The sequence below is a fragment of the Motacilla alba genome, chromosome 1A, assembly GCF_015832195.1.
Source record: "Motacilla alba alba isolate MOTALB_02 chromosome 1A, Motacilla_alba_V1.0_pri, whole genome shotgun sequence".
NCBI lineage: Eukaryota > Metazoa > Chordata > Aves > Passeriformes > Motacillidae > Motacilla > Motacilla alba.
In genome coordinates this window covers 42,101,074-42,118,735 of record NC_052031.1, presented here as the reverse complement: position 1 = coordinate 42,118,735, position 17,662 = coordinate 42,101,074, and the positions used below count along the sequence as shown (strand labels likewise).

Sequence of the window (17,662 nt, the reverse complement as noted above, 5' to 3'; positions counted from 1 at the left end):
TTGTGCTATGTTGGTGCTTGAAAGAAAATGGGAAGAGAAAAGCCATCCTTGTATACTCTTCCAGCTTCCGGGAGGCCCCTATTCTTCCTCTCCCTTCTTTTCTCTACTGGGGAATTTGACAACTGAGGAATGGGAGTGTGAATACCTTGTTTTTATTTATGTCTATATACTGATATTTAGCAGAGATGAAGATTATAGCGATGTAGGAAAATCACATGTACCAGTTTAATTCAACTGCTTATTGTCTTTGCATCTTAGAGTTTCCTGAAAACGATCAAGCTCTGCTAAAAGTTAGGTTTGCATTTTTGACTGTAGATAGTATAGTTCACCTGTAAAGTGACTGCAAAAAACCCACCCTCAAACATTCTGTATTTTCAGAAGGACAACTTTATGTTCTCTTTTGAACTAGACAAATGTTAGTATTATAAAGTTGGTACTTAAATAGGTTTATAGAATTTTCATGTATCGGTATTGTCACTCAAGTGTTAGAAGTCATGTCTTCAGTTTAAGTTGCCATGTTTTTTTGGAGTTAAACATGATACTTAAAACAAATTCTGTCTTAGAGATCAAAATGAAATTACTAAAGAATTTGCCTATTGTTCTTAGGATTTGATAAAACCAAATCTGGATCCATAATCACTGACGTGCATGATGTTTGGCTTTGAACGTTTTGCTCTCTATCATCAAAGTACTTGTAAGCCAGTTGGCTTAGTATGTAAGAGAGCTACCTGTTAAGAGTTATCCTTTACTTCTCCGAGTCTTGTGACATCCTTCTGAAAGCCTGGTGTTGGCTTTACCTGCTACCAGGCATCTGCTTAGGCTAAGTATCCATTAAAGCCTAATAACTCCTCCTTCCCGTAATACCCATTAAGTTCTCTGGTGAATCCAAATCCATAGTGGTTAGCTCTGACTTTCATAACAACAGTGAGCAGACTCCTAATGTCTTTGACTTCTTGCAGTTACCTGCTCTGTGGACAGGCTTCTCATATTGTGGAAGCTGAAGACACAGTGCAGCGCCTACGGATTTTCAGGCCATGCGGAAGCGGTGACAAGTGTAGAGTTCTCACCAGATGGGCAGGTGCTGGCTTCAGCTTCTCAGGATCACACTGTCAGGCTATGGATTCCTTGCATGTGAGTTTAACTGAGCAATGCTGGATATGTGTTTCATTATTGTGCGGTGTGAATATTGGAGGCTTTACTCAAAAAAGTTTCCCTTCCCACATGCCTGGGCTTTGAAAGAAACAGACTGGGGACCACAAGCAACAGAGTTCTTTACTGTATTACTGTCTTCTTTTCTGAATATTCTGTAGTTTCAAAAAAAAGTCACAATTTTTGAGTCACAAAAACTCAGAAGTCACAACTTCATGTGTGTAGAGCTATGCTTTATAATATTTCTCTGGTTAAAGAATATATTTTAATAAGAACTGCATAGCTGCACTTCATTTTGGGGAGACAAGTGATGAAGAAATCAATAGTTTTTTGGGAAAAAATTGACTTGTTTTATCAGACTGTTCTTGAGTAGTAGTAATTATGAGTAATTCAGTATTAGACTGATGTTACTTGAACTTTCAAGCATTTTATAGATTACTATATAAAAAATTCTCTTTCAAATAGCAGTGCTAAAGAGACTAAAGGCTAATGATACTACTTAATTGCACTGTTCTGTAAAATTGGTCATGTTAAACACAGCTTAAGGAATGTTATTCTAATAATACTTAAATAAGTAAAAAATAATGGTGACATTAAGATTTGGCCTCTGTGTACTGCTTTTTCATTTGGGTAAGATTCTAAATGTGCCAAAATTAAGTTTTATGGGGATTTAAGCTCTTTTATATAGTTGTGATTTGTGACTTGCTATTTGGGGTTTTGTTTCATTTTCTTTGCTCCCTCCTTAGTCATGGAGAATCATCAGTACTGAAAGGTCATACAGCATCTGTTCGGAGTGTGAGCTTCTCCCACGATGGCTACTCTGTAGTTTCAGCATCCAATGATAAATTAATAAAAATATGGAGTGTTTGCTATCAGCGCCTTTTGTTTACCCTCTTCCAACACACTGGTTGGGTTTGCTGTGCCAAGTAAGTGTTGTTTTTATTCTCTTGGTAAAGTAGAATTCTAACAAAAGGGATTTTATATCCCAGGGTAGAAATAAGAGAAGAAACAATGTGAATGAGAAGCAATGATCTCTCACCAGTAATTAAATTTTAATAAATGAATCTTATGTGCACAAGTTTTGTGTAGACCTAGATGAAGTATGGAAGCTTGCTCTATGTTAATATGTGTACATACTAAATCAATTGCTGTCTTCATTCTACTATGTTAAAGGACAAATGGGGTCCTCTGTATTTATTTTCAGTCAGCGTTCTGTCTTTCCCCAGTTTTGTTTGATTTTTTTGTTGTATTATCCTATTTCTCAGCACTCATGTCTAGATTTATCATGCATTGTAGGGGTTTTCTCAACTATTCTTGGAATAGTAGTGGCATTAAAGAATGGTCATGAATCCAGATGAGTTAAGTTTACATAATTGGAAAAGGTAAAAAATTACTTTTGGACTGCAAGTTAGGATTCGTACTCTTACAGGACAGCTCTTGAAAGACAAGAAAAAATTGTTTGCTGGTCTTTTAAAAAAATTTTTCCTTTCCTCCATATTAATGGAAAATCTGCAGCTAAGAGAGGCTTGATATAAGCCTCTTGAGAAAGGAATTTGACACTGGTGAAGTGCAGACCCCTACATAATTTCAAAGTATCTAGTTGTTGAAAAGAAAAAGGAAAGCTCTAGAAAATCACATGTGATTTTTCAATGTCATTGTGCAGTTGTTCAATAAGTGAAATAATAATGCTTATTATTATTAGTTATAGAAGTTATAGACAAGTAAGTTTTCCTCTTTAAAAACCTGGTCTGCTAGTCTAGGGATAATCATGAATGCTTTGCCTGCTATTTGTAAGTTTAGAAAGAACTCAGAGACCATAAATATAGGTTAACATTAAACACAAGATTCTACTGTGTCCTCCTTGTCTTTTAACCTATAGTTTTCTATAATAATCTCTTTGTCATCTGTAGCGACATCCTTAGGTTGCTGATAGTTTCCCCTCAACCTGCTCTCTACCTCTTACTTATGGCTTTGTTTTTAATTGTAGTTCATTGTGAAATGGACCAGAGTGGAATAGGGGGAGAAGCTTTCCTTTTTAGTTTTATTAGTCCACGAGAAATACTAGACGTTCAAATGTCCTTTAAATGCTATGCATCCTTATTTCAAACAGGCTTCCTTGGTTCTGGTGTTTTGTTACTTATGTCTCTAATGCTAATATAGGCAGAATCAGTTCTTAAGTAATGTATACACTTTTGTGTTCCAGATTTTCACCGGATGGAAGATTAATAGCATCTTGTGGTGAGGACAAATCTATTAAGATCTGGGATACAAGAAATAAAATTTGCATTAATACCTTCTCAGATTATGAAGGGTAAGTTTTACTAGAAAGAAAGTAGAAATGTAATAATATAATTTTACTGGTGTTAATGTAATGTTTTGTGGTATTAACATGTATATATGTTAAATCTGAAAACAGATCAGAATTCTACAACCCATGTCAACTAAAATAATTCATGTAATATTTTTCTAAAGAGGTTAACTGGCTGCACTTATACAGTTGTTTTCCAGCAATCCAGAGATAATCCAAACAGAAGTGAGATTATTCTTGGATTTTGAAATGTTTCCATGTTTTCCCTCAATTTTGATAATGCTATTTGATATTGGATGCTTCAGCAAGAAGAAAGCTTGAAGACTTCTCCACCTGTTGATGAAAACAGTATTTTGTTGCTTTCAGTGATCTGCCTTATTTAAATTTTAAAAATACTTGCTTTTACTTATATGCAGTTTTCTTAAACATCTTGGATCCAGAGTTTTAGTTAACAAGTCAATGGAATATTTATCTTGTATATGTGCTTTGCTGATTTCATGGCTGCCTTCATCCTTTTTCGTGTCCAAAGTGTTGTCAGTTCTTAGACAAAATTATTTTGTTTGTTACGAACTCTTTGCAGCACTCTCTTCCAGGAACTTTGTACTGTAGCACAAACTCTGATGGTTTGACCTGGATCAATAGTGCAATGTTTTCAACAGAAGTGAGATTATGATTTATCATGTACATCTTGTTATGCTTATTTCAGTTACTTGAAATGCCTTATTTGAGTTTCCATACATGTAGATTCCACACAAGTTTGTGGCTGCTTAGTGTTAATATCATGGGCTTTATATATATACACACACCTAAATATTTCTGTGGGAATACATTATAAATCTGTTTTCATTAATTATATTTAGATTTCCAACTTTTGTGGATTTCAACCCAAGTGGAACATGTATAGCTTCTGCAGGTTCCAATAACACAGTGAAACTATGGGATATTCGAATGAACAAGCTACTGCAGCATTTCAAAGGTAAAAATAATGTAGTTTGTTTTATTTTCTTTATTAATGTGACTCTTTGCAATTAAATGTGATTTATTAAGAGTATTACTGGGGGAAGTTGACAAACAAGTCATATTGACATGTTGTAAATATCTTTTTGTAGTCTAGCAACCCCAAGAATGCAGTCTGAATCCTTTTTATTTCTTTGCTTCTCTTAATTTTTAGAACTGAACTAAGCAAATACTCTGATGAGTCTTCTATGCCTCAGCACTTTTGTTGCTTTTCCCTTAAATGAAATAGTTCTTTGGGAAGTAGAAAAGAGCAAAGAAATAAAGTGTACATATCCTCTTAATAGAAATCTACAGCTTTTGAATATTGTCTTCTGTAAATCAGTTCACAGAGCAGGGGTTAATTGTATATCATTCCATCCTTCTGGTAACTACCTCATCACTGCTTCTTCTGATGGTACCCTTAAGATTCTGGACCTCTTAGGAGAAAGACTTATTTACACTCTTCATGGACACAAGGTATACACAATAATCCTCTTTAAATGGAGATCTTAATAGGTTGTTCCGTATCTTTACAAAGGAAAAGTAACATTTATGCCATTGTGTCTTTTATCTTGCAACTTGCGGGTGAAATTTAGTGGACTGCGAGGTGTTCTGTTAATGCACCTTGTCACAAGTGGTTAAGGAAATGCATCAGTTTTTACCTATAACCATGCTTTTTATCTGTCAATATGATACGCTTGATGTTAAGTAAAAGCTCATGTTCTAAGTTCATTAATAATTCACTTGATTTTCAAAATCAGGTTATTTGGCACTTCAGTTCTATTGTTTATTGAAAAACAGTGTTTTCTAAGGAGGGGGAAGCTTACAGAAAACTTTTGTGAAGAATGGCAGGCATTTCCTCCTTTTCCTGTTAATGCCAGACAAACCCTATTTTTGATAATAAATCATTCAAATGTATTGCCTTGAGTAATGTAATATATATTTTGTAATTTCTCATTGCGAAGCTGAAGTATAAAATCTAAGGATAATGCCACTGTTTTCCTAGTATCGATTGTTGTAGTTGTAATGTAGCATCTTTTGAAAATGTGCGATATTAACTTTTCAATCAAATTTTGCAGAAATTTCACTACAGTAAAATTGTTCTGTATTTTATTAATCTTGAAAAATCTATTATGTTAGGTAATGGCATCGGTGTTTTTCTCTGCACTAAAATATCATGATTACAGTAATACCCTAATTTTACTGTATGCTATTTTTTTCCAGGGACCTGTACTTTGTGTGGCTTTTTCAAAAGGTGGTGAAAATTTTGCCTCAGGTGGAGTGGATGCTCAGGTTTGTGGTATTGCCTCCTTGAATGAAATGTCTTTATGTTTGTTACAGTGGATGGGAGTTAAATATACTATGTCACAATAATTTGCTAATTACTCACATGCTCACATGCATTCTGTCTACTTGTGTTATACAGACTTTCCATTGGATGTTATGATGAGGAGAAGACTAACCACGTCTATTTTGCATATTAAAATAAAGGAATGGTTTTTGACTAAGAATATTTAAAGTGTTGCAATTCAGTCAATGAAGTAATTGGGTTGCAATTAATATTAAGTTGTACCTGCTTTGTTAGGTTTTCACTGCTTTTTAAGTCCTTACTCTGTAATTGTAGGTATTAAGTTGTATTACTGGGAAAACTTTAGCTAGAATTTGGAGAAAAAAAAACCTCTTGTGTTACCTTCACTAATTTACTTTGATGGAACAGTAAAGTACTGGATTTTATAAAGGGAAGAAGAGTCATTTGAGCATTTTAAAAAAAGTTGAACTGTAATTCTTATTATGAATCTCTATCTTCTGTAATAAATTTCATAATTAAGAACAAATACTGTCAAGCTTGGAATCATCTCTATCAGGTCTATAAAGTTTCCAAAAAGAATTAAATCTCGTGCTACAAAATTTCAGTTTTCAGTCTGAAATGTTCCTTAGTTGTCTTTTTCATTTTTTCCTGTTACAAAAAGCTAAAATCTCAATGTAGATATAAAAAGCTATGCTGTTGAAATTAAGATTTTTTGAGTTTACCATAATTCATGGCTATATTCTGGTTTGTGGAGTTTGAAATAAATTTCAGCTGGTAGCAGAGATGGTCTTGGGAAATGAAAAAAAATTGCTTTCTATCTCAAAGTGTTAAGTAAGACATACTGCCAAGACTTGAAGTTACTGGAAAAGTGAAAATGTTATCAAATATCCAATATTAATTTTAGAAGCAGGGAAAAAAAACCACAAAAACCAACCGAAAATGGAGGAAAGATATTTATTTCTTGACCCACTGGTATGATCTTTGATTTTTCATACTGAAGTTTTAAATAAGATTTTAAGTCCCAAAATGCAACTTAGTCCTACGTGATCCTGAATTGTTGACCTTACCTTCCATGAGTATTTTATTTTGAGTTTTATGACTGTTGGTATATTATAGTTAACTTGAGAGGAACGTAAGTGCATGTATTCACATGACAGAAGATTAATCAGAGAAGTTCTGATGAAGGCAAGGACTTACAGTATTAAGCTTAATACAGCCTCCCTGTTGAATGCCAACACACCCTGGGAATGCCTGTCTTACTTCAAAGTTCTTTGAATTTGAGGCCCCCTGAATGACATGTGTGTTCGGTGCAGTCATGTCATTGCCTCTTTCCTGCCCTGATTTTCTGTTGTAAAGCTTCTGGGGCATGAGAGCAATAGAGAAAGTAGGTAAAAATCTATGTCTTATATTCCTCAGCAGTTTGATGTAGTGGGTTTGTGCTGAATATATGTGAAGGAAGATCCAGTTTCATCTGGAAACACTTCCTTAGTTAAATGTTGAATTTAAAAAGTAGTCATAGCAGATCTAATAACTGTTTAAGTTACCTTAAAAATGGGCCTTCCTGTGTTTGTTGAAGTTTTTTCCCTTTGTTTTATGAAAATTTTGGTGGGAGAGGAGTACTTACTTTGCTGCAGCTTTCACTTTTCTAAGTTTTAAAATGTGCTAGCCACTCGCCACTGTTGGGTAACTACCAAGATGTATATCTTTACCTATAGTAAACATAAGAACTTTATTCTTCAGTGTCCATTTTATTTTGGTGTATACACACATTCTTCTCAAACATCCCATTTTGCTGACCTGCCCACAGCCTTCTTCCAGGTGTGCCAGGAGGATGGTTGTGGGACTTCTTCTCAACTCAGTGTGATTATTGGTTTACTGTCATTGTAGGGTGTATTTGTTGGAAAAGTTCTGCTGGCAATGTCATGCTTATGAGCAGAGGCTGGCCATAAAAGGATCATCTTCTACCCCTCATGCAGTACCCAAAATATATTGTCTGTTCACAGCATGTGCTGGAGGCAGCTGATACACTCTAAGTTTATGGAAGACTGCTTCCTTCATACATATATTATTTCAAGATGTTTTCAGTCAACAGATCCTTCCATACCTTTCTATCAAAGAAGGAAAACCAGTATCTCTGCTTCTTGTATCAAGTTTCTGGTTGGTGCAGAACCAGCTGACAGCATTGTTCAGAAGCAGGTTAAATATTTGAAACAAACACTGGATACTTTTGTTTCTTTCTATTTGCTTCTTTCCTCAAACAAAAAAGATCTCTAAGTGTAGTGTTCTGTCATGTTCCTCACATTTTTGCTGTATGCGCACATTGCAATTTATCTCATTAACCTGTTGCCATGGAAAACATAAGACCTTTTATGTGAAAGAGTAAAGTTATACCTATTTGTTTGGAAAGTAGTAGCCTACGTGGAATATTCATAAGACTGGATAGAATACCTTTGGACTACCTCTGTGTCCTGTGACCTTCTGCATTTGGTCATTGTGTGACTTTTATATAGTTTCTATCTAGAAGATAATTAGCCAAAGTTCAGAAAAGAGATTCCTGTTGCTAAAACATTGGAACCCGGTGTTTTAAAGTTCTGTGGAACTCTCTCATTTCTTATTCCTTCAAACTTTCTTATTAGACCTGCAAGCCTTTATAGGGGGCAGAAATTTAACAGTATATGATCCCTTAGTCTGGCAGAAAAGTAACTTGAGACAGTTCAGTGGGACAGGAATTTGCTTTGTTTTGTGATTATAGACATATTTTAGAGGTTACTTTTTTAATAGTTTGAACACATCTTTTAGATTTGAAGTAAAGATACTCTGGGGAAGTGCCTGTGTTGCAGTAGAGATCAGACTAAGACATCACTGCAGTATTGTTGTGATGCAATTATCTACTACTAATAGCAGACTTTACTGAATAATTAGGTTTCGAGCACTGAATAGCCTTCAAGTAGTTACTGATATGAAGATTTCTTATAGGTATTACTATGGAAAACCAACTTTGATGCTTTGGATTATGAAGAAGTAATCAAACACAATTTTAGAAGAACACATATTGATGATCCTCCTCATCTTCTTGATGTTTATCCAAGGTCATCTCATTTCCATGATGAAAAATGTAAGTCAGTTGAGGTGAGTGCAATAAATTGTCTAATATAGGAAACAAGAAGCTTCTCTGAACACTGTCTGACATTTATAGTTAAATATGTTTTATGTATACCAGGGAGCTTTTTATTGTTATGTATAATACTTTTGAAACAACCATAATTTATGAATCCTCATTAGGGTTACTAGGCAAGCTGATGCTGGCAGGTTTTATGCTGAAATTACTTTCATGCTTCTTCTGTGTTTGTACTCTACATCTCATTCAAGCAAAACACACATGATAATCTGGTTTCTGAAATAACACTGCAAGTGTTGCAGTGGGTATCTGAATTTTCTACAAGCTTTACAATACTTATCAAAATACATCATTATAAGGTGGACAAAGTGGTGATATTACTGAAAGTCAAATACTTGCTTGTCACAAGCTGTCCCTTTTTCGAAGACCTTTAGGTATTGTGAGAAGGTCTTGATATCTCTCTAAAAGACTTTCTAGGCTAGCAGTGTGTTTTACAGCACAATGAAGTCTGATTTCCTGATATTTAATTCTTGAACTACTTCACTCTCAAACTATCTACTGGCGTCCATTGAAAGTGGAAATTAGGGAATCAAAGTGCAATGCCACATGTTGTGTCAGTATTAGGAAAAATTCTTTGTTAACTAGTCTGAAAGTTATGCTCAATAGGTAAACAGTGCTATGCCTTCAATGAGGCCATTGTTTATGCTTTATTTGTGACAATCTCTGATAAAGCTGGCTGGCTTCTGAATGGTGATTATCTATGTTTTCTTCTCTTTTTTGGTAGTCTCCACGTTCCTCTAGTGTTGAAGAACTTACCTGAGATAAATCTAGAACAGCAATCAGAACTTTCTGGTTGCTGTAATATGCTATCAGAGTACTATAGAAATTCACCATTGCCTGATTGCCTACATAGAAAACATAGATACTGCTACCATGGCATTTGTTTCCTGCTCAGAGTTTTAAAACATTGACATTTGGGGATATTGAGCTTTTTTTTGGGGGGGTGGGTGTGTTTGCAATATGAATGGTATAAAGATTGTCATTGCCATTGTCATTGCAAATGAGTGGTATAAAGATTGAGAACATTTGCTAGAGGAAGAGAACTCTGACAAAATAAGATTTCTTCTGTGCCTGGTTCTATTGCCAAGTCGGATGTGAAGCTTTCTAATGCTTAGCATTTTGGTCAGAACAGGATGACTGCATCCTGTTCCGACCAAAAGCTTCATAAATGAACAGACTTCATAAATAAACTTCCTGCTGGACTTTCATATTTGTTGTAAGGTAAATGAATGAAGTTCAGTTTACTGGTACCAGCCTTTAGTATAGTTGGTTAGTGCCAGAACAAACTCAATCACAGCATTTGCCAGCAGATTCAAGCCAGTCTTGCTGGAGCAACATTTTGCTTCAAGACCATTCAAATTGTACCCAGTTATAACATGTCCTAAACAAACACAGTGGCTTACAGCTGCAGGAGTCCATTGTCTTCTTTTCAGGTCAACATTTCCAGACCTCTCTTCTGTTTACATGCCTGGTAAAGATGTGAAGATACTCTAAACCAATTTTTCAAAATTTTTTTTCTTGTTCCTGGTCCTGGATAATTGAGAAGCACTGGAAAAACATTAATGAGTTCAGGCTTGAGTTAAACTAAGGGTAGGAAGCCTCATTATCAATACTGAAAGGGCTCATCAAGGAAATTCAGTAGTTGAATGTCAAGAAATTATTTATTAGTTAGCTTTGACTTAAGAGTTAACTTAGCTTTATGTCTGCATTTATTCATGGCTGCAGCATTTGTAGCAGCTGATAGGCTCCTGGGCTGCTCCGTAGTAGTGAAAGAGCTCTATGGCTTTGTCATAGCAAAGTTTTGGACTCTGTGTTATATTTTCTGGCCTGATTTCAGGATTGTAACAAGAGTTGCTGTATTTAGTTTTCAGTTAATATCATATTTTCAGTAGAATATCTTTCTCTGAAGTAAACATCAAGTATGTTACATTCTTTTAAACAAAACAGTGTCTGGCAGTTTCAACAAAACTCCTTTTTGTAATATAATATGTTTTCATATTGTAAATTACATAATATAGTAATAGCGATTGGAATCACTTTTGCAGCTAATTTTTAGAATTAATGTAATAGTATAATAATTGAGATGATGCTAAAGTGAAATTATCACATTTTCTCACTCCATTTGTATTTTCTTGTTTTTATGGCTCCTCCTGTGGGTCTCAACAAAAATGGTGGGATTTTTGTTGTGATGAGGAAGAATGGACCTCACCAACTAGGCAAAGCCATAATTTATACAGACAAAACTGGTATCAGGTTACTGCCAGCAGTAGCATGCTTTAGTTAGCATGCACTAATTCTTAGGTAGCATTGTGCTTGAAATTTTTCAGTGCTCCATTTTCTTAACTATTTCCTCTTGTAACTGAGAAAAAGCATAATGTTTAGGCCCACTGTGCTGTACTCTGGAGAAGGAAAAAAAGAAAAAAAGAATTTTTGTCATTTTTCCATTAAAACATATTATTTATTTCACATGCCAACCTCTTTCTAAGCCAGAGGCAATACAGAGAATTCTAGCATTAGGCTGCTCCACTGCTATCCTATCCTCATCTTTCAATGGCTCATCGTGTTTCTAATATATAAGGGAAAGGAGGAATGGAATCACAGGCATGTCAGAGGGAGCTTCTGGAGATCATGTATTCTTTCTGTCAGTGGTACATCAGTTCAGCTGTGTCTGGTTAGGGGGTCTTGAAGAGGTTTGGAGATTGCCCTGTCTCTCTGTGTGATCAATTCCACTACAGCATAGCAGTTGTAATGACAAATTTTTCCTATTATCTCATCTACACCTCAGATCGTGTACAGAACTGCTTCCTTGTTATTTTCTTCCTTTCTCATCATATTTCTATGGATAAGAACAGGATAAGATAACTCATCTTAGCTAAACAGAAGTAACAGTATTCTATGAGACTTGGTAACATACAAGAGTTACAGGCAGGCAGAGGAGGCAGTTTAGAGATGGGATTTTTCAAAGTATCAGTGAATGCTTAAGGTTCGCTACAAGCCTCTACAATGTCATCTAAATGCTTCAGGTGTGTTATAATACATTGCCTAGAGTTATGCTCAGCTGGTTTAGTCACCTCTACAAGAAGACTGAAGAGGGATTGCCTTAGGATAAAATTAAAGGTCTTAGAACACAAAAAATTACACAGATGTACAGGCAGAACTCAAGAGGAAAGTAATTTGCCCCCTATTTTTAAAAATTCCTAATTTGGTTTTTTTTTTTTTTGTTTTTTTTTGCTTTTTGGTGTTGTTTTTTTTTTTGTTAGCTATTGCATCTCTATCCCTGCTTGTCTCAGTGTGGCAAAGTCACAGGAAAATGGAGCTGGCTTAGAATTTATTCTGGTGGGATCAGAGGCACAGTTGCAATGTTTTGACACATGACCTGTTGGAAATGCTGTTATGAATAAAGCAGCTGGTACAAGGGCATTAAGAATTGCAGGTATTATCTGGTGTTTTGCCTTCAGGATAGTGACAGAAAGATGAAGCTTGAGTGTATTTTGCCTTTTCTGATTACTTTTTCTTATTCACTCTTCAAAGCTATACCTTGAACCAGTAAAACTTCAGATACCTTCCCTATTTTGTTTTCTCTCTACCTACCTATTTTTGAGGCATAATTAACTTTTACCAAAAAATCATTAGTTGTGTCTTCTCAGCCCAGCAGTAGCCTGAATTTTAATGCAGTGTTGAATTTCATGTTCTTGAGTTGCAAAACTTTATAATTGTTTTCCAACTGCATTCATCGATGTGATTCTTGAATATTTGAGTAAGTAAAGTTTTAATGCTTAAAATAATTTCAGTTTTTCAGACAACTTGGAAATGTAAATAAATTATTTGTTCTCTAAAGGCGCCTATTTTTTTCTGTTAGTCGCAGAGATAATCTTAGGTGATTACCAAGTCAAATACAGGTGTCTAGCATTATGTCTAAATTTAGCAGAGAGAAATCCCAGTTGTTGTCTGTGTTTGACATAAGGACCTTGTGGAGTTATTCAAAAATAGTAGTTTAATCAGTTATGCAATTTTAGTGAAATATACTAAAAACTGCTTTCCACTCGGTGAGAATTGTATTTCTGAATTTGCCATGTTTGTATGTAATTGACCTTTCATGTGCTAAAGACTTCTTTAAAATAAATGATTTTTTAAAAATAGCTTTGAGGTTTGAACATATTAAGGTGCATAGAGTTTATCTCTTGTGCACAAAGAGCTTTTATTGATCTAATTTAATCTTAAAATTTTCACTTTATTTTCAGTTGTAAATATTTTCTCAGATGAAGGAAATTCAAATATACACTAGATGGCAGTAGAAAAAAGATTATAAAGAAAGATAGCTTGCTTGGCTTGAGGGCCCCAGTCTAGAACAAAGAACAGTGCTTAATCAAATTGAAAGCTAATTTTCTCTTGTTGTGTTTGGAGAGACTATTTCACAAGTAGCTAAATCTCTTTCCTAAAAAATACTTTGTGAGTCATTTAAAACCTCCTCTTTTAATTTTATTAACTGTATTTTTCTAATTCATGAAAGATTCTGTGGAAACCTTCCCTTCAAATATATTTTATTGTACTATGGATCAAAATGTGATAATTGTATTATCATGTTAGGAGATGATATTGAAAATTTTTTTGTATCAGTTTACCAGGTAATTAAAGCAAGGCTTTGAAAGAGTGTTTTTGAAAACCTGTAATATGTGACAGTACTCCCTACCTTGAATTTTAGTGCTCTGGTTTTTCTGTCTTGTTTCTTAAAATTAAGTCTTTTCAAAGACTTAGCTTGGAGATTTCCCTTGGTAAGATTATTTTACAGCTAACCACATCATCTTGTCAGGAAATGTCAAGTAATTAGAAATTTTTACATTTAGCTTCATTCCATTACCTCATTCATTTTTAGTGCAATATTAAACACTAATATTTGTATTAAGGACTTAGATACAGCCTTTATATTTTTGTGCATTTTAAAACACCTTTTAGATGCTATTTCTGACTAGTTGCTCAATAATTCTATATTTAATTTTTTTAGTATGGCTTATGACAGTTCCTCCACCCCCAGTCAGTGTTTACAGTGGCCCTCATCCTCCCCTTATCAGTGGTAAAGCAATAAGCAGAAGTATACTCAGAGGAACTTTCATTCTAGCTCCAGGATGTGACACTTCTACAAAAAGAGCATTTAAAAAAACTTAATTATACTACGTATTTATTTACCAACCTATATCAAGAATTTAACTCATTCTGCAATATTTCCATGTATGCAAGAAAGAGATATTATCATAAAGAAGATGTTTCAAGAGCTATTAGTGATAATACTACAGTAGTTTCTCCACATTAGAGTACTGACAGGTAGTAGGCATCTACTGTCCCTCTTCTGCAGAATCCTGCAGATGCATTGTCCTCTTTTCAGTGCCCAAATGATGCATGTTAGAAAATTACTTTAGTCTTACCTGCTCATAGTATGATTGGCACTTGGATAAAGCAATAATTATATTTATTGTCGGGCTGACAATGTCAGAAGCAACTGACCCTGATTATCCTGGGCACTGAACAAATGGCAACTCTGTTGGACAGTTGGCTGTGTAATCTCAATAGATATAATATGTATAGAGTCAAAACAGTAAAATTTGCCCTTCCTCTCCTGCTCACCTTAACAGTGAAAAAGTGGTAAGCAATACTGTATTCAGAGGAGGTTTTGATTAATCATGTTTCTGCAGAGAAGATGCTAAAGGGGAAGTCCAGTTAAAATGGTAGAATTTTCAGCTAAATAAAAGGTTATTACATAGACCATGTTACCTGGCTTTGGTTCTCCTCTCTCCCTTTCTTTCCTCCAAGTCTGTTTGACAAAATTGAAAGAAAACAAGACTTGATCCTAATATCTACAAATGAAAGAGAATTTTAAGTGTTCAGCTGTGATGACCATGTAACTGAATGGGTTTTCTTGATTGTCCCTGAGTCCTTGCTCATTCTTGACTGGTGCACCTGTAATCGAAGACAGAAAAAAAAGATCATAGATGAAGAATGGCTTGTTGAAACGGAATAAAAGAAGGAGCTAAGCACTGCTACTCAGAGAAGTAAATAAGCTTAAAAACAGTATTAGGATTTCATCTTAAGGAAGGTTTGTTCTCTCTGATTTGTAAGTGCTGCAAAGTGTAAGAATCACTCTCACTTTGAATAATCAGGTAATAGCTGTTTTTAAATGTTTCTTTACCTTCTAGCTTGCTAGTAAACTTTGTCTATCTTCTTCCACTTGTATTTACTGAGGGAAGTCTTGCTTCTATTAATTTTAACCTAAATTTCTGCATTTAAGTTATGGAAATCTAAATAAACTGAATGAAAAGTCTTCAGGCAGTACAAGGTGTTTCTGCCCTCCTTCCCTGACTATTAATTCCAGATATAAGATTATTTTCTAGCTACTTAACAAACATGTCTCTGACCTGAAGGTCTTTATACCAATGTATGGACATCAGGCATTTTTCCTTGTGGAAATAGCACTGAAGCAGTTACTGAATGAGTAGCTCTGGCTGAGACAGTTTTGATGGTCTTCAGGTGAAATAGTAGGATCTTCCTCTTGAGCAGTCAAAATAAAATTACCCTTGTAGCTAAGAAACTTTCAGCGACTAAACTTAACCCTGTCACGAGGCAAGTGTGAGCTTTGGGGGTTCTGGGATTTTTTTTCTGCTTTCAATAAGGTGGTTGGAATTAATACTGTCTCTGGATTACTGATGATATTGCATCAGACTTCTTGGTGATTTGAAAGTCATCTAGTTTTTCTGTAAATTTTGCCAGTTCATAAAATATTTAAGAAAGGTACTTCCATGCATCATTTTGAGAAGGCAAACATCTTAGGCTGTGATACACCTAGACAATATAGTGGTAGGGATAATATGCACACAGATTTTTAAAGGGAGGTTATTCCAATCCTTAGGTGAAACCGTAAGATAAAAGCAGCATGAAATTCTCAAATTTCTTATTCTCTGATACTTTCTTAATGCTTCACTTTCAGGAAAGGACATTAGCAAAATATTGCTAAAGTTATAGATTAACTCCTATAACCAAAGATAAGCAAGTAGTAATTGTGATATTAAGAGCAAAATTGCAGATACTGTGATGACATTTCTCTCATCTATCATTCGATCTGATCAATCAGCCTCTGACTTTGTCCCAGTATAAAGCATTTCTTGCGTTTTCAGGCGCAACATCTTTTGTCTTTGATCTGTTACCTTATCACAGATTTCAATGTTACCTACTACCTGTTTTCCACAGAAGTGCTTTCAAAGTTATTTTGGCAAGCAGAGTTGGTACAGAAGAAGTAAGCATATTGATAGTCTGTTAGTAATGGATGACTTAAGGAACTTGAATAGGGATTGGGAACCAATTGATCTGCTAAGTGTGTTCTCCTTTTCTCTGTTGGTGCTGAAACAATGCTATAATTTACTTTCAACAGGTCGACCCTACCTTTGATGTGCCTGATATACAAACACCTGACCCAGTTATCATCGATATTAGAACATCTTCATATCTCAATACTTCTGTAAGTTGCTTTAAGAAAAAAGAAAAAGAAAAAGGGTAAGGTATAACCAACATGTTCTGGAAATGTGCTTTTACTGTCCATATGAACGCAATAGATTTTTTAGCCATTGTCAACTGCTCAGAGCTCAATATCCTAAATTCTCAACTTAAACTTTCTGTCACAGTTCCCAAGTCTAACCAGAAGATGGTGTAATAGCAAAGCTTTCATTTTATACCTGCAATTTTACCACTATACTAAGCACAAATTCTATTTATAAGCCCATGCTAAGTACATCTAAATATTACTGTTAAAATTCCTGGCTTATTCTCAAACACTTTTTGTAACTCTGTCTTTATCTGCAAATAATGGTAACACTAAAGAATCATTATCGCACAGATGCAATTCTAAAAGTGATGTTTTATTATTTCTCCTTTTAAGGCATTTAATAGTTAATAGAAGGGGGAAAAAAGTAATACCTTTTAAGACAGTGATAGGATTAGAGTCTTTTAGTGTTGGCTTTACATATGACATTGGTATGGCGTGTGGGAGGAGAGGAAGGCAATGTTTTAGCGGCAGTTTCGTGGGAGGAGAAATATGCTCTCCTGGTATGACATCTAAAAGACACGCTGTTCTAGATTTAGGTTAAAATGAGAATTTTACTTTTAGCTCTGAATCTGTTCCTGTGAATGTACAAATTGTGTCTTAAGCAATTTTAGTTACCATAAAAAGTTTTTGTGCTTGAAGGGTTAATACTTACAAAAGGGTAGCAGGTGTGGTTTCTGCTGTTCTATTTTGTCATGAATGCTTTATGAAAGCTATGTTGTGAAGGTACTATGTAAAATTCTTTAAGATCATTTTTGAAGGTCATGATGCACAGGTTGATGAGAAACCTTTACTTCAAAACAAATAATCATATAATAACTTATATTTCATAGGTGATAATGTTATATATTTTAAGGTTTATCAGTTTTCATAATGGAAATATGGTTCTTTGTAGACTTACAGGCATCTGTTTAGTCGGCTTCACAGACAGTGGATTGTGATAGATACAATTTATTGACTACCTAATCACTTTTAAGTACTCTGTGTTCATTACTTACTCTGCTCATCACAGAGTTCAAATGTATGGTTGCACTGTAATTCTTTATTACATACCTAAAAATCACTTAGTCTTTCTTAATTCTTTTACTACGAAAGCAGCTTATAAAACTTTATGCCTAGAACTCAAAGGAGTACATT

At 34.7% G+C, this 17,662-nt stretch overlaps 1 protein-coding gene across 7 annotated transcripts in view; it reads left to right on the top strand.

Moving 5' to 3' along the window:
- Window positions 1-17,662, top strand: part of POC1B (POC1 centriolar protein B) — a 43,948-nt gene that overhangs the window by 7,438 nt on the left and 18,848 nt on the right. For 4 of the 7 annotated variants that reach the window (XR_005259163.1, XR_005259162.1, XR_005259161.1 and 1 more), the window contains exons 3-10: window positions 960-1,131; window positions 1,896-2,075; window positions 3,353-3,460; window positions 4,318-4,433; window positions 4,797-4,930; window positions 5,678-5,746; window positions 8,739-8,891; window positions 16,358-16,479. Coding sequence is in view for 2 of the 7 variants with exons in the window: in XM_038155474.1 (XP_038011402.1) it covers window positions 960-1,131; window positions 1,896-2,075; window positions 3,353-3,460; window positions 4,318-4,433; window positions 4,797-4,930; window positions 5,678-5,746; window positions 8,739-8,891; window positions 16,358-16,483 (1,058 nt within the window). In the remaining 5 variants the exon portion in view is untranslated. Of the gene's footprint in view, window positions 1-959; window positions 1,132-1,895; window positions 2,076-3,352; window positions 3,461-4,317; window positions 4,434-4,796; window positions 4,931-5,677; window positions 5,747-8,738; window positions 8,892-16,357; window positions 16,485-17,662 lie in introns of all 7 variants that reach the window. The other 3 variants (XR_005259164.1, XM_038155476.1, XM_038155474.1) reach the window with 2 other exon arrangements.